The sequence below is a fragment of the Rhinoderma darwinii genome, chromosome 7, assembly GCF_050947455.1.
Source record: "Rhinoderma darwinii isolate aRhiDar2 chromosome 7, aRhiDar2.hap1, whole genome shotgun sequence".
Classification (NCBI taxonomy): Eukaryota; Metazoa; Chordata; class Amphibia; order Anura; family Rhinodermatidae; genus Rhinoderma; species Rhinoderma darwinii.
Genome location: NC_134693.1, coordinates 10,646,814 through 10,671,066, shown reverse-complemented (window position 1 = coordinate 10,671,066; position 24,253 = coordinate 10,646,814). Strand labels below are relative to the sequence as shown.

Here is a 24,253-nt window from a genome sequence, read left to right as displayed (position 1 = left end):
GTTTTCAAGATCTCTGCTTGCAGTCAGTCAATAGGAATATTCTTCTTCTGTACTGGCCTGCAACTTCTCATAGCTGAGAGTTTGCTACAATTATGCCTAGTCCAGACAGCTCAACACATCCGCAGCACAAATCTCTCTCCTGTCCTGACAGTCTGTTGCAATGTATCAGTGCAGGTACAATGTATCAGCCTGGAGTCCACATTGTTTAGTTCACAGAGGATTATCTAGCCTCGATACAATTGTAGCAAATCTTCAGCTGTGAGAAATATCAGGATCTGTACAGGTTTTCAGCCTCTAGATATGTAGAAAAATGTTCCCATTCACTAACAGCAAGCTGAGATGTTGAAAATAATGAGGAATTGAAAAACAAAAGTATAGTATAGAAAGTTGCAGCACATTATTACGTTTTATTTGCATAAACTTGTAAAGCCCCTTTGATGCCGGCATTGTGATTGGCCAACAGTTATCCTCAATATATGGCCAAATACCAATAGCACAACACGAGCTACACAGGTATATACACACACACGAGCTACACAGGTATATACACACACACGAGCTACACAGGTATATACACACACACACGAGCTACACAGGTATATACACACACACGAGCTACACAGGTATATACACACACGAGCTACACAGGTATATACACACACGAGCTACACAGGTATATACACACACGAGCTACACAGGTATATACACACACGAGCTACACAGGTATATACACACACGAGCTACACAGGTATATACACACACGAGCTACACAGGTATATACACACACGAGCTACACAGGTATACACACACGAGCTACACAGGTATATACACACACGAGCTACACAGGTATACACACACGAGCTACACAGGTATATACACACACGAGCTACACAGGTATATACACACACGAGCTACACAGGTATATACACACACACACACACACACACACGAGCTACACAGGTATATACACACACGAGCTACACAGGTATACACACACACGAGCTACACAGGTATACACACACACGAGCTACACAGGTATATACACACACGAGCTACACAGGTATATACACACACGAGCTACACAGGTATATACACACACGAGCTACACAGGTATATACACAAACACGAGCTACACAGGTATATACACACACGAGCTACACAGGTATATACACACACGAGCTACACAGGTATATACACACACGAGCTACACAGGTATATACACACACGAGCTACACAGGTATATACACACACGAGCTACACAGGTATATACACACACGAGCTACACAGGTATATACACACACGAGCTACACAGGTATATACACACACGAGCTACACAGGTATATACACACACGAGCTACACAGGTATATACACACACGAGCTACACAGGTATATACACACACGAGCTACACAGGTATATACACACACGAGCTACACAGGTATATACACACACGAGCTACACAGGTATATACACACACGAGCTACACAGGTATATACACACACGAGCTACACAGGTATATACACACACGAGCTACACAGGTATATACACACACGAGCTACACAGGTATATACACACACGAGCTACACAGGTATATACACACACGAGCTACACAGGTATATACACACAAGCTACACAGGTATACACACACACACGAGCTACACAGGTATACACACACACACGAGCTACACAGGTATATACACACACGAGCTACATAGGTATATACACACACACACACACGAGCTACACAGGTATACACACACACGAGCTACACAGGTATACACACACACACGAGCTACACAGGTATATACACACACACGAGCTACACAGGTATATACACACACGAGCTACACAGGTATATACACACACGAGCTACACAGGTATATACACACACGAGCTACACAGGTATACACACACGAGCTACACAGGTATATACACACACACGAGCTACACAGGTATATACACACACGAGCTACACAGGTATATACACACACGAGCTACACAGGTATATACACACACGAGCTACACAGGTATATACACACACGAGCTACACAGGTATACACACACACGAGCTACACAGGTATATACACACACGAGCTACACAGGTATATACACACACGAGCTACACAGGTATATACACACACGAGCTACACAGGTATATACACACACGAGCTACACAGGTATATACACACACGAGCTACACAGGTATATACACACACGAGCTACACAGGTATATACACACACGAGCTACACAGGTATATACACACACGAGCTACACAGGTATATACACACACGAGCTACACAGGTATATACACACACGAGCTACACAGGTATATACACACACGAGCTACACAGGTATATACACACACGAGCTACACAGGTATATACACACACGAGCTACACAGGTATATACACACACGAGCTACACAGGTATATACACACACGAGCTACACAGGTATATACACACACGAGCTACACAGGTATATACACACACGAGCTACACAGGTATATACACACACGAGCTACACAGGTATATACACACACGAGCTACACAGGTATATACACACACGAGCTACACAGGTATATACACACAAGCTACACAGGTATACACACACACACGAGCTACACAGGTATACACACACACACGAGCTACACAGGTATATACACACACGAGCTACATAGGTATATACACACACACACACACGAGCTACACAGGTATACACACACACGAGCTACACAGGTATACACACACACACGAGCTACACAGGTATATACACACACACGAGCTACACAGGTATATACACACACGAGCTACACAGGTATATACACACACGAGCTACACAGGTATATACACACACGAGCTACACAGGTATACACACACGAGCTACACAGGTATATACACACACACGAGCTACACAGGTATATACACACACGAGCTACACAGGTATATACACACACGAGCTACACAGGTATATACACACACGAGCTACACAGGTATATACACACACGAGCTACACAGGTATATACACACACGAGCTACACAGGTATACACACACACGAGCTACACAGGTATATACACACACGAGCTACACAGGTATATACACACACGAGCTACACAGGTATATACACACACACGAGCTACACAGGTACACACACACACACGAGCTACACAGGTATATACACACACGAGCTACACAGGTATACACACACACGAGCTACACAGGTACACACACACACACGAGCTACACAGGTATACACACACGAGCTACACAGGTATATACACACACGAGCTACACAGGTATATACACACACACACACACGAGCTACACAGGTATACACACACACGAGCTACATAGGTATACACACACACGAGCTACACAGGTATATACACACACGAGCTACACAGGTATATACACACACGAGCTACACAGGTATATACACACACGAGCTACACAGGTATATACACACACACGAGCTACACAGGTATATACACACACGAGCTACACAGGTATATACACACACGAGCTACACAGGTATATACACACACGAGCTACACAGGTATATACACACGAGCTACACAGGTATATACACACACGAGCTACACAGGTATATACACACACGAGCTACACAGGTATATACACACACGAGCTACACAGGTATATACACACACGAGCTACACAGGTATATACACACACGAGCTACACAGGTATATACACACACGAGCTACACAGGTATATACACACACGAGCTACACAGGTATATACACACACGAGCTACACAGGTATATACACACACGAGCTACACAGGTATATACACACACGAGCTACACAGGTATATACACACACGAGCTACACAGGTATACACACACACGAGCTACACAGGTATACACACACACGAGCTACACAGGTATATACACACACGAGCTACACAGGTATACACACACACACGAGCTACACAGGTATACACACACACACACGAGCTACACAGGTATACACACACACACACGAGCTACACAGGTATATACACACGAGCTACACAGGTATACACACACGAGCTACACAGGTATATACACACACGAGCTACACAGGTATATACACACACGAGCTACACAGGTATATACACACAAGCTACACAGGTATACACACACACACGAGCTACACAGGTATACACACACACACACACGAGCTACACAGGTATATACACACAAGCTACACAGGTATATACACACACGAGCTACACAGGTATATACACACACGAGCTACACAGGTATATACACACACGAGCTACACAGGTATATACACACACGAGCTACACAGGTATATACACACACGAGCTACACAGGTATATACACACACGAGCTACACAGGTATACACACACACGAGCTACACAGGTATACCCACACACGAGCTACACAGGTATATACACACACGAGCTACACAGGTATACACACACACACACACACACACACGAGCTACACAGGTATACACACACACACAAGCTACACAGGTATACACACACACACACGAGCTACACAGGTATACACACACACACACGAGCTACACAGGTATATACACACGAGCTACACAGGTATATACACACAAGATACACGGGTATATACGAGGTGCACGGGTATATGCGAGGTACACGGGTATATACGAGGTGCACGGGTATATACGAGGTACACGGGTATATACACGAGGTACACGGGTATATACACGAGGTACACGGGTATATACACGAGGTACACGGGTATATACGAGGTACACGGGTATATACGAGGTACACGGGTATATACGAGGTACACGGGTATATACGAGGTACACGGGTATATACGAGGTACACGGGTATATACGAGGTGCACGGGTATATACGAGGTGCACGGGTATATGCCAGGTACACGGATATATACGAGCTACACGGGTATATACGAGCTACACGGGTATATACGAGCTACACGGGTATATACGAGGTACACGGGTATATACGAGGTACACGGGTATATACGAGCTACACGGGTATATACGAGCTACACGGGTATATACGAGCTACACGGGTATATACGAGGTACACGGGTATATACGAGGTACACGGGTATATACGAGGTACACTGGTATATACGAGGTACACGGGCATATACGAGGTACACGGGTATATGCCAGGTACACGGATATATACGAGCTACACGGGTATATGCGAGGTACACGGGTATATGCGAGGTACACGGGTATATGCGAGGTACACGGGTATATACGAGGTACACAGGTATATACGAGGTACACGGGTATATACGAGGTACACGGGTATATATACGAGCTACACGGGTATATACGAGGTACACAGGTATATACGAGGTACACAGTTGTCATGTCCCTAAAGTCAATGTAACAAAGATAGCGGGATGGAAACCCAGCACCAACAACAATTTTCCAACACTGGTGTCAGAGACCCCAAAACACTGGTGAAATCCTGACACCCCAGTAACACCTCAAGTTACTAACGGGACTATATATAGCAACGTCTGCCCGTGGCAATGACATTCATTAAAGGGGTGTTCCAGTTGTAGCTAATAAAAGGTTATTCTTTGTATAATGAAAATGTACACAAGTTTCCAATATACTTTCTGTATCAAGTCCTCACGGTTTTCAAGATATCTGCTTGCTGTCATTCAATGGGAAGCTTCTTTGCTCACTTCCAAGGGATAACAATGTGCCCTGGTTATGTGCTGGACACACAGCTGTAGGGTTTGTTACAGTACAGTTATCAGAACTGTGCACCTGAGCGTCCTGCACATGACCAGGGCAGATTTGTGTCCACTGCAAGTGAACAATGCAGCTTCCCATGGAATGACAGCAAACAGAGATCTTGAAAAATGTGAGAAATTGACACAGAAAAAAAATAAATAAAAAATATATATATATAATAATTTTAAAAAAAACAAAAAACTTTTATTCCGCATCAAATATTCTTTATTTCCAGAAACCGGTAAACCCCTTTAGGATTCCTGCTCTTCATTACTACTGCACGTTATAATGTACATTGAGTATGTATAGACTATTAACCGTCTGTTATCCAATAAATGTATATTGGCAAAAAAAAAATCTAAATGTAGAATATAAAACATCACGCACATCCTAAATATCTGCAAAATCAATAAGCATGAGAGGGCGGTTTTGTTACATGACAGGGACGAGATCTTCATGCTATAAAGGTCTAGCACATATAATAGTGGCAAAACCTGCCCCATCCCAACTCAATAGTGCCCCTTGTTTGGGAGTTTTTCCAAGCAAAATCCAATTTTTCGCTATTAATCCACAAACCGCTGGTAAGAATATAACGGATCCGCTAATAACGTACAAGTGAACCGATCCACAACATTCTATGAACTGTAAATATGGTAAGTTCTGCAACAGTGACACCTAGTGGTGAAAACAAGAAAGACACCCAAAGGTGAAAATGTTTACTTTGGGTTCTACAGTCACAAAATGTTAAATCTAAATAGATAGATCTTTCTTCCTGCTGTTTTTGATTATTTTTCAGGGGTTTTCTTCATGCAGAGTAAGAAAACTAAATAAAAACTATGCTGGCATTTGGATACAATCAACAAGCAGCCATTGATACATCCATGTCTAAGGCCTCATGCAGACCACTTTCGGCTCGGACAGCAGTGGAGTGTCCCCGCGGGCAGCCGGAAAATTGTGGGCCATGCACATGGCTGCGTGCATTTATTTCTATGAGCCTGGACCGCAAAACAAGGCCATAATAAAACATGTCCTATATTTTTGCGGTCCAGGCTCCTGGGCAATGCATGGATTGTGGAAACCACAGTCGTGTGCAAGGGGTCATGGAAACTAATGGGACCGCAATTCACCCGCAGATTTCCGGGTGAAATGCAACCGCAAAAACACATTCGTGTGAATGGGGCCTTAGGCCCCATGCACATGACCGTAGAATTACGGACTGATTCACTTCTATTGACCGCGGACACCTTCCTGTATGTTTGCGGGAAGGTGTCCGGGCTGTAGAAAGTCTCAGCAAAAGATAGGATATGTCTTATCTTTTGCTTTTTACGGTCCGTGCTCCTGGGAGCACGGGCCGAAAATGCGGGTGGCTGTCTGCTGCCGTCGACAGTCGGACGTGCCCGCAATCACGGGCAGTGATTACAGGCACGGCCGTGTGCATGAGGCCTATGGGCTTGTCCACACATAGTGGAATTGCTGGAGAAAATTTTGTTGAAAGTCCGAAATTCCCTTGAAAGTAGCAGACATTCCGCTGCAGAATAAGCGCACTAAATGGTGCGTAAATTGCTGTGTTTTTCACAATGTTAGGAGATGGAGACCTCTGAAAAACGCAGCAATTCTGTCCACTTTTCGCTGCAGGAATTTATATGCTGTGGTCCGATAAATACGCACCGCAGGTCAATTTCTGTTCGGAATTTTTCCGCAGCGTGTGGATGAGAATTGTGAAGTCTCACCCACTTTGCCGCTGCTGTATTCTGCTGCGTATTTTCCGTCCGCAATTCCGCTACGTGTGACAAGCCCAAATACTATTTAAATCGCAGTTCTGTGAAGGGCAGACACAATGCACGTCTCCTGCTGTACACACTGAATGAAATGCCGTATTATAGAGACACTCTCCCCTAGAAGCAATGCTACAAGAAGAGAATGTGTGTAATATGGTGCCATACAAAGGCTCCACATGGCGGCACACAGAGTCCTCTACAGCCTACGAGTGCCCCCTCTACAGCCTGCGCGCGCCCCCTCCACAGCCTGCGCGCGCCCCCTCCACAGCCTGCGCGCGCCCCCTCCACAGCCTGCGCGCGCCCCCTCCACAGCCTGCGCGCGCCCCCTCCACAGCCTACGCGCGCCCCCTCCACAGCCTACGCGCGCCCCCTCCACAGCCTACGCGCGCCCCCTCCACAGCCTACGCGCGCCCCCTCCACAGCCTACGCGCGCCCCCTCCACAGCCTACGCGCGCCCCCTCCACAGCCTACGCGCGCCCCCTCCACAGCCTACAAGTGCATGGTTTCTAATGACATTTCACCGTTTAATAGTTAACTTGGAAATTTGATTATTGATCAAAAACAATTACAAGCAGTGCCACCTACTGGTCATAACTGGTATAAAATGCAATCCAGGATTTCATGATTCATATTTACCATAAAAACCTAAAACAAGCAAATCTGTGATGAACACATACAAAGCGCTAGCGAATAAAATGGATAAAATCCTAAATCCTTGCTGAAGTGATGAATCTGTATAGAACTTAAAGGCTATGCAAACCATTGAACATTGTATTATGGTGTTTTAAGCAACTTTGTAATTGTTTTAAAAAAATAAATAAAAAAATGTTTTTACTTTTTCAGATACAGAATCTATGCATCCTGTATACAGAGCAGCTGTATCTTGGGCTCAAAGCCAAATCAGACAGGTCAGCGGGACGGACGGCTTCTGTGATTGTGGGTCCTGCAGGATCCACCTGTGATCTGTTACATCGGAGTTGTGAACTTAGATGTGATAAATGTCAGGTGGATCCTGCATGTCAGAGACCCGCAGGACCCGATGTCACAGTGTTCGGGAGAGGTTAGGAATATAAATGTCTGGTAGAAAAGTTATTAGAAGCAATTTTCGATTTTTCACTGTGATGTCAGAGATGGAACAAAGCTGAAGAATAGTTGTCATGGGATGGGGTGAGTATAAACAACCAATTATTGTACATTAAAAATGTGAAAACTGCTTTGTAATATGTTACTTCTATGCTGAGATATGATCACTCTAAGTTACAGGCCCAAAGCCTGAGGCTGCACCGCTGAGATGACAAGTTCTCTTCTGATTTCTGTTAATTGCGATGTTGTCATGCCGACCAGTTCTGGCCCCAAATTACCATCCACATCAAGATCTATATCAATATTTACATCCTGGCTTGAATAGTGGCAGATGTGTGCGAATATGTAGGGACATTCATGTAGTCGATAATTAATATCCACACGAGGTCTCCAGGACAACACACCACACCTGACAGATATAAGAAGCGGACACTTAGTCATCCGAACCTGTCAGAAGTGCAGCTTCAGGTTTTTGGCCTGTATCTTTAAAGGACTGATATAGTGAGATAGTCGCTGAAATGATAACAAAACTCACTAGATGATTGTCCATACACGGCTTTATACAAGATGATTGGTTAGAACTGCTGAATTTATTAATATAATTCACATAACACCGATACAACGTAAAAAGAACATGAGGTGCGAATGGGACGCAAGATGTCAGGTAATAATAATTGCTCTTATTCTCTAAACAGCCTTCTAATGAGGTGCAGAAATATTTCAACCCATTTTTGCAGCTAAAAAATGTAACTTGTAGTCAGAAAAATTATATGAGATAGATAGATAGATAGATAGATAGATAGATAGATAGATAGATAGATAGATAGATAGATAGATAGATAGATATGAGATAGATAGATAGATAGATATGAGATAGATAGATAGATAGATAGATAGATAAATAGATAGATAGATAGATAGATAGATAGATAGATAGATAGATAGATAGATAGATAGATAGATAGATAGATAGATAGATAGATAGAATAGGATATTACTATTTATGTTAGCAAAAAAGGAAAGAATGTAACAACCTCGTTCATTATTGTGAATCACAATTAGAAAATGCTAGAACTTTGTGCTATAAATTTTTGGATGATCACAGGAAAAATAGGAATACAAAAAAAAAATCAAAGCGTCGAGGGATAAAAACACAACAAAATCATCTCTTACCTTCGCTGTCCACATTTTCAGGATCAGATCCAGATGTCACGGGGCTGGAGGACTCTCTGTATGGAGGGGGAAGCTTCATGGGTGGCGGAGGGCCGGCAGGTACAGGCGAGACGCTCTATATATGGCAGCGGAGGGGAGAATATTAAAGGGTGTTCATGTAGCAGTCCGTAAATTCTATTTTCATGCAATATTACGTAAAACATGAAAAAAAATCTATAAACATGAAACATTAACAAACATATTAAAATAGAAAAACAAAACAAATGACAAATCATCATTGCCATTAAAACATTTGCGTTCTGCTGGAGCCATTTGCAAATAATTAGAAAAAAAAAGATTAAAAAAATCAAAACATTTTTTAAAAAAATAAAAAATGAGTGAAATACACGCAATCTCGATAAAAATTTACGAGGACAACAAATATCCATTACAATGTTTATGTGCTACAGCCATGTACAAAAAAACACTAAATAGGAAAAAAAATGAAAAACTAGGCATAAAATAAAACAAATTAATGGCCAGAAAACAAAAAGATAAAGTAAATGCTCCACATACAAGTTAAAAAAAAATATATATATATACAATGAATACCACGAACAACAAATCTCCATGAACATTAAAATGTCGGCTACAGCCGTGGAAAAAAAAAAGCATTACGTGAAAACCCCCCCCGGTTACCTCGCAGATCCGCAGGCAGCGGGCACAGTAAAACCTCTGAGAATCGCCATGATTTAACATTGTGTATTTTATAGAGAATAAACTAAAAAGGCCGTTCCCCTCGTCCTGTATTTCACATGGATGAGCTCAGGACAGCGGCTTATATTTGGAGCACAAATATCAGGTTTTATTTAATTATGTAATAGATCTCACTGCTAATAGCAAAATGCACTTATGGAAAAAGGGAATATATTGCCTCAAGAAGCCGGCGCGGCTCTCGTGTTCAGAAACAGGACGAGAACATTGGGAGCATTTTTCAGACACGGGCCTGGAAATGGTCAAATGCCCACATGGGTAATAGATGCAACTAAAAGAAGCAATAAAGTTCAATTAAGTTTTATTATAATTACACCTTAGACTGAAGCAACAGACACTTTCCGACCTGCGACCATTCTTTCGTTTGGAACATTGCCCTATTTTTCAGAATCACAAAACGCAATAATTGGGTAAAAGCTTCTGCAATTATTTTTCTTTGTGTTCTACACATTTCCTGCCTAGTAGCTGTCTGGCCGGTACCATTGTCAGTCATATTCGCTCTCATGGGGCCGCTGTTTCTGTCATCTGGTCACTCAGAGCTTCCTCCCTCTTTCAGTTTCATGGCAACCAATCACAGTGCTTCTATGGTTTCTTGTTGCACACTTCTTAAAAGTCACAAACCGGAGCAGGTATACAAAGGGTTAAACCCACAATCCCCAAATGTAAATATAAAAGACTAAAGTGTTGCAATATACTTTGGTTTTAAACCTATAGTATGGGCGTAGCTATGGGGGGGGGGCAGGCGGGGCATGTGCCCCAGTAGCAACTGGGAGAAACAGCAGGCGGTGGGCACCGGGCCGGGCGCAGGTACAGTTGAACTTAATGCTGAAGCAAATAAGCTCCATGCTTCAGCATTAGTTCAGAGCGGAGGAGCGGAGGGAGCTCCTCGGCCCGCCGAGGACTCTCCGGGCACAGCGCTACTTAGAGCGCTGTGCCCGGGGAAGTCATTGACATCACTGTCCATATATGGACAGTGACGTCAGTGGCTCCTCTAAAGCGGAATCCCCGTTGCCGAAGCTATGGCAGGGGATTCCGTTCCAGGAGTAGCCCATGATGTTACGGTCCATAAATGTAACATCAGGGGCTACTCCTGGAACGGAATCCCCTGCCATAGCGTCGGCAAAGGGGATTCCGCTTCTGAAGCAGAATCCCCTACCATAACGTCGGCAATGGGGATTCCGCTTCAGAGGAGCCACTGACGTCACTGTCCATATATGGACCGTGACATCAGTGGCTCCTCTGAAGCGGAATCCTTGTTGCCGAAGCTATAGCAGGGGATTCCGCTCCAGGAGTAGCCCTGACGTTACTGTCCATAAATGTAAAGTCAGGGGCTACTCCTGGAGCGGAATCGGCAACGGGGATTCAGAAGCGGAATCCCCTGCCATAGCGTTGGCAACGGGCATTCCGCTTCAGGGGAGCCACTGACATCACTGTCCATATACGGACAGTGACGTCACTGTCCATATATGAACAGTAGAATCTAGGAACGGAATCCCCGGCCTATACTCTGGCTAGGGATTCCGCTCCTAGAGGGAGTCCCAATGGCGCAATTTACAGGGCGGGGAGGGGGGGTTAGCACTATCTACAGGGACGGTGTGCTATCTTCAAGAGGGTGTAGCGCTATGTAGAAGCACTATCTACAGGGGACACTGGCGCGATCTAAATGGGTACTGTGGGCACTATCTACATGAGCACTGTGGCACTATGTGGGCACTGGCGCTAGGGGCATCATACTGTATGGGCCATTTTACTGTATGGGGGTATCTAAGGCTGCATTATACTGTATGGGGCAGCTATGGGTGCATTATACTGTATGGGGCAGCTGTGGGGGCATTCTACTGTATGGGGCAGCTGTGGGGGCATTCTACTGTATGGGGCAACTATGGGTCACTATACTGTATAGGGCAGCTATAGGGGAAGCTACAGGGGCATTATTCTGTACGGGTCATAATAGGGGCATTATGCTGTATGGGAGCAGCTATAGGGGCATTATGATGTAAGGGGGAATTTGTTTGGCCATTATACTGCATGGGGGCATATTTGTGGGCATTATACTGTATAGGGACATCTGGATGGGTATTATACTGTATGGGGGTATGTCTGGTCATTATACTGTATGGAGGCATCTATGGGGGCATTATACTGTATGGTCGCAGCTATAGGGTCATTATCAGTGGCGTAACTACCGCAGTAGCAGCCGTAGCCGCTGCTACGAGGTCTGCGGCTTGAGGGGACCCGTGCCGCCAGCCAACACGAACCCCCATATGCCTTGTGGTGCCGCTAGCAGCTGTTAGGGCTGCTACAGCGGTAGCGCCGCTACTACGGGGCCCGCGCCGCCGAGCCTCCAATAAGTATGGGTCGGGCGACAAAGGCCGTCTCATGCCTGTAGGCATCGCTAGCACCGGAGGGGGCCCCAATACTACCGACAGCCACCCCTTCTTGCAGTAATTGTTCCTGCCTCTATAGCATGCAGGTACAAATACATGCATTAGCGCAGAATGGCCGGGCATGTTCCGACCATTCAGCGCCTTTCAACTACGCTAGCGCCGCGATGACGTCATCGCGCCGCTTCCGTGCTTGAAAGGCGCTGATTGACGCGGCAAGTCATTTTGCCCTGGCGTCGTTCAGCTCCAGCAGACCTGCTCAGAAGAAAGCAGGTCTGCATTGCCATCGGACGGCGCGGGAATGGGATCATGCAAGTATGTATGTTTTTTCCTAATAAAAAACCGAGTGGCATTATCTATAGTGGGGGCTCTATCTACAGGGGGGTTGTCTATGTGGGCCCCTATATAGGGGGTCTATATGTCGGGCACTATTTACAGGGGGGTCTATATGTGGGCTACTATATACAGGGGGGGTCTATATGTGGAGATGTGGGGCACTATCTACAGGGGGGTCTATATGTGGGCCAGTATATACAGGGGGGTCTATATGTGGGCCACTATATACAGGGGGGTCTATGTGTTGGGATGTGGGTCACTATATACAGGGGGGTCTATATGTGGGAATGTGGGGCACTATATACAGGGGGAGCTATATGTAGAGAACTATCTATAGGGGAGCCATTTTAGGGTCCTTTCTATAGGGGTGGGCTATATGTGGGACACTATATACAGGGGTGTGTTACCTGTGGGGCACTAGCTACAGGGGGGCGATATGTAGGGCATTGTCTACAGGGGTGGGCTATATGTGGGACACTATACACACGGGGAGCTATATGTGAGACACTATCTACCGAGGTGGGCTATACGTGGATCACTATCTATAGGGGAAGTTATATGAAGGGCAGCACGGTGGCTCAGTGGTTACCACTATTGCCTTGTAGCTCTGGAGTCCATTTGTGGGCACTATCTACAGGGGTTTGTATGTGGGACACTATCTACAGAGACTCTATGTGGGTCACTATCTACAGGGGGCTTTGAGGGCACTATCTACAGAGGCTCTATGGGGTACAGGGGGCAAGGTGTGTGTGTGTGTGTGTGTGTGTGTGTGTGTGTGTGTGGGACACAGTGTATGGTACTATTATAATCAGGGACACAGTGTATGGCGCTATTATAGTTAGAGGTGCTGTGTATGGCGCTTTATTATTTAGAGGTGTTCAGAATTTTAACTTAATTTATAGGTGCAGAAATGTTTGAAAAGTGAGAAGCTGAAGACATCGGAGCGGAAAACTTCAGAAATGGGTCGTGGCCGGGAGAAATCCATCATAGCTGTCTGGACCAGAGGGAGAAGAAAAGAACTAGAATCTGAGACGTCACTGGTGAGTCACTTAATGTAAATGTTTATTCTGCCTCTAATCAGTATTGTATTCACTGTATGATCTGCAGCGAGATGATGGTGGTATGATTTTTTTTTTTGTGAAACAGCATCTCCCAGCATATCCTCACCATTGTTCGGGCCATGCTAGGAGCTGTAGTTTTACACCGTACAAACCTATACGGCAGGGGTTGCACTAAATTGAGCTGCATTTATTCTAGTGTTGTATATATGTACTGATCTTGGTTCTAATGCTGTATGCAAGTACGGAGCTTTATTCTGGTGCTGTATATACGTATGAGATTTGTTTTGGTGCTGTATATATGCAATGAGCTTGGTTTTGGGGATGTATATATGTACAGAGCTTGGTTCTGGGGAAGTATTTATGTACTGAGCTTGGTTCTGGTATTGTATATATGTACTGAGCTTGGTTCTAGTGATGTATATATGTACTGAGGTTTGTTCTGGTGCTGTATTTATGTACGGAGGTTGGTTCTGGTGCTGCATATATGTATGGGCTTGGTTCTAGTGCTGTATTTATGTACTGAGCTTGGTTGTGGTACTGTATATATGTCAGAGCTTGGTTCTGGATCTGTAAATATATAGGATATATTTATAATAACAAAATTGCAGAGCAGAAGGAATGGTTCTCAATTCATTGTATATTTCATGGGAACCTGTCTGGTAGTTCTAACCCCTTGAACCTCCACCATGCGGTAAGACATGACCTGACAATATTTCCAAACATTCCCTTGTATGTTTTTTTCAGATGCAGCAAAATCTTTAAAATCCATTTTTAAAACGGCGCACACTATATGCTAATTACTCATTCGTGGGTCATGGGGCGGTGCCGCTATCCTGAAGAGTCACATAGTCCTGCCTCCAAACCCACCTTTCCATGTTTGATTGACATCTCCCTGGCTGATACAACTTTCTCGGATGCGCCATTGCTTTGTGGCACTATACACAAGGGGGGGGGGGAGCTGTGTGGCACTATACACAAAGGGGGGGCTGTGTGGCACTATACACAAAGGGGGGGCTGTGTGGCACTATACACAAAGGGGGGGCTGTCTGGCACTATACACAAAGGGGGGGCTGTCTGGCACTATACACAAAGGGGAAGCTGTGTGGCTATATTTGCAAGGGGGAGGGCTGTGGTTCTATCTACAGGGGGCTGAGTGTGGCGCAATCTACAGGGGTCTGTGTGTGGCACTATCTACTAAGGGGGGGCTGTGTGGCACTATATACAAGGGAGGGGGGCTGTGTGGCACTATATACAGTGGGGGCTTTATGGCGATATCTACAGGAGGGCTATATGGCACTATCTACAAGGGGGAGGTGGGGGCGCTATCTACAATCGGGGTGTGACACTGTCTATAGGCGGGGCTATATAGTACTGTCTACAGGGCGACTGTATGGCACATTCTACAGGGGGCACTCTTTATAAGGGGGGCTGCTTGTGGCACCCGGGGGGCCCCCGGTCAAGAGTTTGCTATGGGGCCCAGTCTTTTCTAGTTACGCCCCTGGTCATTATACTGTATGGTGGCAGCTAGAGGGCATTATACTGTGTGAGGGCAGCTAGAAGGCATTATACTGTGTGAGGGCAGCTAGAAGGCATTATACTGTGTGAGGGCAGCTAGAAGGCATTATAATGTGTTGCTATGTGTGCTGCATCGGTTGTACTGGAAAGTTGGGAGGTATGGAGGAATCCCCGTCCAAAGCGCTGCCGACGCTTTTCCCGGTGATTCCGCTCACTGACGTCACTGTCTGTAAATGGACAGTGACATCAGATGCTCCCCTAGAGAGACCCAATGGCGCTATGTACAGGGAAGAGGGGGTGTAGTGCTATCTACAGGAGGGTGTGTGCGCCACAATTTACAGGGGGATGTGTGGCGCTATCAACAGGGGGATGTGTGGCACTATCTACAAGGGGAGTGTGTGTGGCACTATTTACAAGGGGCTGTGTGGCACTGTCTACAAGGGGCTGTGTTGCACTATCTACAAGGGGGATGACTATCTATAGAGGGCACTGTGGCACTAACTACAGGGGGCTGTGCGGCACTATCTACAGGGGGATGTGCGGCACTATCTACAGGGGGATGTGCGGCACTATCTACAGGGGGATGTGCGGCACTATCTACAGGGGGATGTGCGGCACTATCTACAAGGGGATGTGCGGCACTATCTACAAGGGGAGTGTGTGTGTAGCACTATCTACAAGGGGCTGTGTGGCACTGTCTACAAGGGGCTGTGTGGCACTGTCTACAAGGGGCTGTGTGGCACTATCTACAGGGGGAGGTGTGGGGCACCATCCACACGGGGGCAGTGTGTGGCACCATCCACACGGGGGCAGTGTGTGGCACCATCCACACGGGGGCAGTGTGTGGCACCATCCACACGGGGGCAGTGTGTGGCACCATCCACACGGGGGCAGTGTGTGGCACCATCCACACGGGGGCAGTGTGTGGCACCATCCACACGGGGGCAGTGTGTGGCACCATCCACACGGGGGCAGTGCGGCACTATCCACACGGGGGCAGTGCGGCACGATCTACAAGAGGAGGCTGCTCATTATGCCCCCATATAGTCTCATTAGCCTCAGTTATACAATCTGTTTTAGTCCGGCATTGACCAGTTTATTTATTTTCTTTTAATTTATCGTTATGTTAACTCCTTATATAACTACATTCCCTGTAAAATGTACAAATGTTTTTATGCTCAAGTTACATTAAAAAAAAAGATGGAAAAAAATGACATCTCATTGATTAGTAGAGAAAGCAAACCTGGCTAGGGGGAAGGAGATGTCGGGAAAGAGGTTCGGGGGGGCAAACTGAATCTTTGCACCGGGTGCTGGAGAACCTAGATACGCCTCTGCCTATAAAAAGTACAAAATCCGTAACCTGTGAAGGTTACTCGTAGTGGGAAGCTTTGGAAGATCAGTGAAAGCCCTCGTAGAACTACAGGTCCCAGGAGGAACTTGCACCGTTTGGACTTCATTTCATATCCTATCTGCATACGTGCTGGATACTAAGGATACTTACTGGATTGTCATTAAAGAATACAAGGTTTTTTTTAGTCTTTTATAATCCCAATGCTAGAACCCTGCACCCCTCCCCCCTCCCCTCTCACTCAGACACACTTGATCTATAGCTTTAGAGTGTAAAACATGATCTGGTATTCGTGACCAAACACTAATTTATAACCTGTAAAGCTATACGTCTTTTGTTATTTTAGTTTTTTAATCATTCAAATACAAAGTACAACTAGAAAATGAAGTTTGTGGCAACAATGAGGAAGGAAGTAGCTAGCTTCTCCTCCGACTTGGGTTTAATAGAAATAAACACAGTGGGACATAACTGCATGAAAGGTAAGACATTGCGCTTTTAACAAACAAATGCAGGTGTTCTATAGTGCAGCCTGTGACACAGACCCTGAACAGTCACCAACAGGCTGCTGGGCAGCAGGAAGAGGGGAACCAAACATGCCACAAAAGACCAGAAAGAGGGGTGGCAAACATGTCGCTGGACAACAGGAAGAGAGGAAGCAAATATGCCACTGGGCATTCGGAGGGGCAGATCCAATCATGCTGTTGGGCACCGGGAAGAGAGGTACCAAACATGCCACTGGGTACCAGAAAGAGGGGATCCAAACATGCTGCTAGGCACCGGCAAAAGAGGAACCAAACATGCTACTGGGCACTGGGAAGAGAGCAACCAAAAATCCCACTGGGCACCAGAAAGAGGGGTACCAAACATGTCGCTGAACATTGGGAACAGCAGATCCAAATGTGCTGCAGGGCAGCTAGAAAAGGAAAACCAAATATGCGTATGGGCACTGGGAATAGATTAAAACATGCTGCATGGCAGTGAGAAGAGGGGAACCAACCATGCCGCTGGGCATGGGAAAAAGCATAACCAACCATGCCGCTGGGCATGGGAAAGAGGGGAACCAATCATGCCGCTGGGCATGGGAAAGAGCATAACCAACCATGCTTCTGAGACAGTGGAAAGAGCAGGTCCCAAAATGCCGCTGAGTACTGGGAAGAGCAGATCCATACATGCTGTTGGGTAATGGAAGAGGGGAACCGAACATGCTGCTGGGTGCCGGGAAGAGAGGATCCAAACATGCTGCAGGGTAATGACAAAAGGAAAACCAAACATGCCACTGGAAACTAGGGTACCAAACATGCTGCTGGGCACTGGGAAGAGGGGGACCAAATATGGCACCGTGCTGCTGGATATTGGGGAGAGAGCACCCACATGCTATGAACAGAAACTAACTTGAAAATAGGGAGAGGAGAACAAATAAAAATAAAGACACTGAAGTCTGGGACAGAAGCTCAAAGGCCACAGGGTCCAGGGGCACAAGACCTCTAGACCAGGGGTCTCAAACTCGGCCGGGTAAGTGGGCCGCATATAGAAAAAATGGGAAGTTGACGGGCCGCATTACTTTCAAATTTGATACAATACAAAATTATTGTTAATCAATTAGTTATTTGAACTACTATAACACTATATTACTATAATAATAGCGCTAGGTTTAAAATTTTAGATATTTCTCCACGTGCTTATTTCAACAATCCAGCTTTCCAGTTTAAGGCTATGTTCACACAGGGTATTTTGCAGGAGGAATATTTGCCTCAAATTTCAGTTTGGAAGTTTGAGGCAGATATTCCTCTCCCTGCACGCCAATTTTCGCGGAGTTTTTCGCGCTGTTTTTCGCCCGCGGCCATTGAGCGCCGCGGGCATAAAACAGCGCGAAATATGCTTTCTCTGCCTCCCATTGAAGTCAATGATAGGTCAGAGGCGGAAGCGCCCGAAGATAGGGCATGTCGCTTCTTTTTCCCGCGAAGCAGTTTTACTGCTCGCGGGAAAAAGACGCCGACGCCTCCCATGGGAGGCATTTTCGGGCCGTTTTTTGCGACGTGGTTTCCGCGTCAAAAAACTCGGCAAAATACCCCGTGTGAACATAGCCTAAGTGTCGCTAAATGCAGTCCGGCGGCTCAGTTAGCACACATGTCAAGATTGGGCAGCCCCTTTTTAGATAGTGCCGCAGTGCCCTCTGTGGATGCTGCCGCAGTGCCCTCTGTGGATGCTGCCGCAGTGCCCTCTGTGGATAATGCAACACACCCCTAGATAAGGCCACAGTGCCCTCTGTAGATAAGGCCACAGTGCCCTCTGTAGATAAGGCCACAGTGCCCTCTGTAGATAAGGCCACAGTGCCCTCTGTAGATAAGGCCACAGTGCCCTCTGTAGATAAGGCCACAGTGCCTTCTGTAGATAAGGCCACAGTGCCTTCTGTAGATAAGGCCACAGTGCCCTCTGTAGATAAGGCCACAGTGCCCTCTGTAGATAAGGCCACAGTGCCCTCTGTAGATAATGCAACACACCCCTAGATAATGCCAGTGTCCTCTTCAGATACTGTCCCACACCCGCTTGTAGAGAACGCCACAGTGCCCTCTGTAGAGGCTGCCCCAGTGCCCTCTGTAGAGGCTGCCCCAGTGCCCTCTGTAGAGGCTGCCCCAGTGCCCTCTGTAGAGGCTGCCCCAGTGCCCTCTGTAGAGGCTGCCCCAGTGCCCTCTGTAGAGGCTGCCCCAGTGCCCTCTGTAGAGGCTGCCCCAGTGCCCTCTGTAGAGGCTGCCCCAGTGCCCTCTGTAGAGGCTGCCCCAGTGATGTCAGGGGCTTGCCCAGAGCTGGAGTCCCAGGCAGAGCGCTAGTAGGCTCTTCCTGGGACTCCAGTTGTGCTCCTGACATCACTGGGACTCCTGCTCTGGGGAAGCCCCTGACATCATTGTCGATGTATGGACAGCGATGTCAGAGGCTTCCCCAGAGTCCCGGAGCAGAGCCGATAATAGCGCTCTGCGATGGACTCCGCTCTGGGGAAGACCTTGACACACTGTCCATATATGGGCAGCGACGTCAGGGAATTCCACAGAGTCCCGGAGCAGAGCCGACACCAGCGCTCTGCTCGGGACTTCCGCTCTGGGGAAGCCCCAGACATCGCTGTTCATATGTGGACAGCGATGTCAGGGAATTCCACAGAGTCCAGGAGCAGAGCCGACACCAGCGCTCTGCTCCGCTCTGGGGAAGACCCTGACACACTGTCCATATATGGGCAGCGATGTCAGGGAATTCCACAGAGTCCCGGAGCAGAGCCGACACCAGCGCTCTGCTCGGGACTCCGGCTCTGGGGAAGCCCCAGACATCGCTGTTCATATGTGGACAGCGATGTCAGGGAATTCCACAGAGTCCAGGAGCAGAGCCGACACCAGCGCTCTGCTCCGCTCTGGGCAAGACCCTGACACACTGTCCATATATGGGCAGCGATGTCAGGGAATTCCACAGAGTACCGGAGCAGAGCCGACACCAGCGCTCTGCTCGGGACTCCGGCTCTGGGGAAGCCCCAGACATCGCTGTTCATATGTGGACAGCGATGTCAGGGAATTCCACAGAGAACAGGAGCAGAGCCGACACCAGCGCTCCAAAGACCCTGACACACTGTCCATATATGGGCAGCGATGTCAGGGAATTCCACAGAGTCCCGGAGCAGAGCCGACACCAGCGCTCTGCTCGGGACTCCGGCTCTGGGGAAGCCCCAGACATAGCTGTTCATATGTGGACAGCGATGTCAGGGAATTCCAGAGTCTCGGAGCAGAGCCGATACTAGCGGCTCTGTGTCCCGCGGGCCGCAGATGACAGCCCCAGGGGCCGCATGCGGCCCGCGGGCCGCGTGCTTGAGACCCCTGCTCTAGACAATGGTTGCAGCAGGGAAAAGCTGCCGGGCATGGGTCACCGGGTGACCAATCAACTGTACACTGGGCAATGGATATGGAGATGTCCCAATTGTGTAATAACTCGATTCTATCCTCATTTTAAAACTTTTGTCCAGAATTCAGAACTAAAAAGTTTTCAGGTTCTAAAAAAAAATTAGATTCTAATCAAAAACATAACAGCAAAGTGTAAATAAAAAGTATACACAATGTAACAGTCACGAATATCCAGCAACAAGACATCTGCTAAGTAATGAATGACATGCAATCAGGCGGCTGATTAGAGCCAATAATTACTGGTTACTGGAGGCAGATTATGAATATCAATGCTACACTTTGGGAAATATTTTAATTGAATAAGTCCTTGTTTACTTAAAAGTAAGCGCCATCTGGAGAAGCCTCAGAAGTGCTTAGTAGTACAATAAAAAAAAGAAAAAAATAATGAAAAATTAGCAAAAGAAAAAAACTAAAAATACAAATAGATGAGAGCGACTCGGGAGAATAATTAGATCACGGTAACTGTCCTCATGATTAAGACAATTAGTAAAATAGATAAAAAATAAAGGGGAAGATGCGCGCTCATTTCTAATGACTAATTTGCGGTTTAATAAAAAATATAAAGTTTTCTCTGAGCTCTCCAGAATTAATTATAATCTGAACTCAGGGGTAGTGGAGCAAGTAGCAGGAAACCCAACACATGTGTACAGAGGTGGCAGCCATTGAGTCGGCAAGACCAGTGAATCCGCTGCACATCACTATTGCACTATCCAATTATGAAGTTTGACTTGAAGGGAAAGTCCACCACTGTATAATTTATATATAATCTGCACAAAAAGTTGAGTCACTTTGTAAATGCAATAAATTATTTACTTTGTACTGATCCTGAATTATATACTGTATTATACTCCAGAGCTGCACTCACTATTCTGCTGGTGGAGTCACTGTGTACATACATTACATTATTTACTTTGTACTGATCCTGAATTATATCCTGTATTATACTTCAGAGCTGCACTCACTATTCTGCTGGTGGAGTCACTGTGTACATACATTACATAACTTATCCTGTACTGATCCTGAGTTACATCCTGTATTATACTCCAGAGCTGCACTCACTATTCTGCTGGTGGAGTCACTATGTACATACATTACATTACTTATCCTGTACTGATCCTGAGTTACATCCTGTATTATACTCCAGAGCTGCACTCACTATTCTGCTGGTGGAGTCACTGTGTACATACATTACATTATTTACTTTGTACTGATCCTGAATTATATCCTGTATTATAGTTCAGAGCTGCACTCACTATTCTGCTGGTGGAGTCACTGTGTACATACATTACATTACTTATCCTGTACTGATCCTGAGTTACATCCTATATTATACTCCAGGGCTGCACTCACTATTCTGCTGGTGGAGTCACTGTGTACATACATTACAATACTTATCCTGTATGGATCCTGAGTTACATCATGTATTATACTCCAGAGCTGCACTCACTATTGTGCTGGTGGAGTCACTGTGTACATACATTACATTACTTATCCTGTACTGATCCTGAGTTACATCCTGTATTATACTCCTGAGCTGCACTCACTATTCTGCTGGTGGAGTCGCTGTGTACATACATTACATTACTTATCCTGTACTGATCCTGAGTTACATCCTGTATTATACTCCAGAGCTGCACTCACTATTCTGCTGGTGGAGTCACTGTGTACATACATTACATTACTTATCCTGTACTGATCCTGAGTTACATCCTGTATTATACTCCAGAGCTGCACTCACTATTCTGCTGGTGGAGTCACTGTGTATATACATTATATTACTTGTATGATCCGGAGTTTCAGTCTGTATTAAACTCCAGAGCTGCACTCTTTTTCTCTCAGAAAGGAAACATTGAGGAAAGTCTCAAGGAATTGCAAGACTTCCAACCATGTTCACTTTAAAAGATAAATAGAATCACAGAAATGTATCACAAAATTTAAGAGTAGTGCAATGTAACCTCTGTATATTGGGGAACGATCATTTACCTGTGGACTAGTCTCTGCGCTCCCCTTGTTTGTTGGTTTCATAATGGACAGCAGCTGAAATATGAAGTGCAAATAATTACAGTCAGACAAGGTACAGATATCGGGTTTGCTCACATGTTCCGCTGTCGGTGGTTTTGGACCTCTTCGGTAGCCAGACGTTACAGGTTAATGGACAGCATGAACATTTTTTCATTTCATACAATTTGACTGAACACTGCACCGGCCATCGGGCTCTATCCCTGACAACTTAACTACTGGTACAAGTGATTGTACCCTTAAAGAGAGTTGTTTTTTGCAATCATGCTTTTACTACTCTAATGCATCTATAATAAAAAGAAGCAACTTTACAAATAGTGCTAATGGCTGTGTACAGCTTTCATATTGTTTTTTGTTTTGGTTTTTTTATAACATTGTGCATCAGTGTGATTGGTGCAACTTCCTAAATACATTTTACTATTTTTACTTTTTGAGATACAGCTGCTTTGTATTCCGTATACAGAGCAGCTGTACCTTAAACTGAAACCTCTTACCTATCAGGTCAGTGACATGGGTCCTGCGTGTCTCTGACAGTTAATAACTTAGATGTGATTGATTACAGGTGGAGTCAGTGACGGGTCCGCTGTCACTAAACCCGTCAGTCCCGTGGACCTGACGGATTCAGGTCTTAGCGAACGATACAGCTGCTCTGTATATAGGATGCAAAGCAGCTGTATCTCAAAGTAAAAATAATTCTTAATAAAAAGTGTTTAGGAAGTTGCAGCAACCACACTGGCGCACAATTTTCATATATATATATATATATATATATATATATATATAAAAAAAAAATATGTCAAATGTGTACATAGCCTTTTAAAAATCTCCTCGTTTGGCGTATACAGCTCCTATGCAGAGCATTGCGTCTCTATGGTTACAAACAAACCCTATGTATTCTGATGCTGCAGTCGTGTGTTACTCTATTACTTCTGCCCTCAAACTCACAGACAGCAGAAGAAGCGGAAGGGAAAGAACACATGACTGCAGAATCAGACAGATGTTTGTAGTCTGTAACCATAGAAACACATAGAACTGCATAGGAGCTGTATACACAAAACAGTTGCTATTTTCTTTTAACCTTATTTGAATTATTATAGATACATTGGCGTTACTGTATAATTGGCTAG

General features: G+C 45.7%; 1 protein-coding gene across 5 annotated transcripts in view; it reads right to left on the bottom strand.

Annotated features, from left to right (window-relative positions):
* The window catches only part of PATJ (PATJ crumbs cell polarity complex component), a 195,674-nt gene that overhangs the window by 80,667 nt on the left and 90,754 nt on the right, over nt 1-24,253 (bottom strand). For all 5 annotated transcript variants that reach the window (XM_075832709.1, XM_075832708.1, XM_075832710.1 and 2 more), the window contains 2 exons: nt 23,091-23,144; nt 9,773-9,887 (listed from right to left, as the gene is read on the bottom strand). In XM_075832709.1, coding sequence (XP_075688824.1) covers nt 9,773-9,887; nt 23,091-23,144 — 169 coding nt within the window. The remainder of the gene's footprint in view (nt 1-9,772; nt 9,888-23,090; nt 23,145-24,253) is intronic.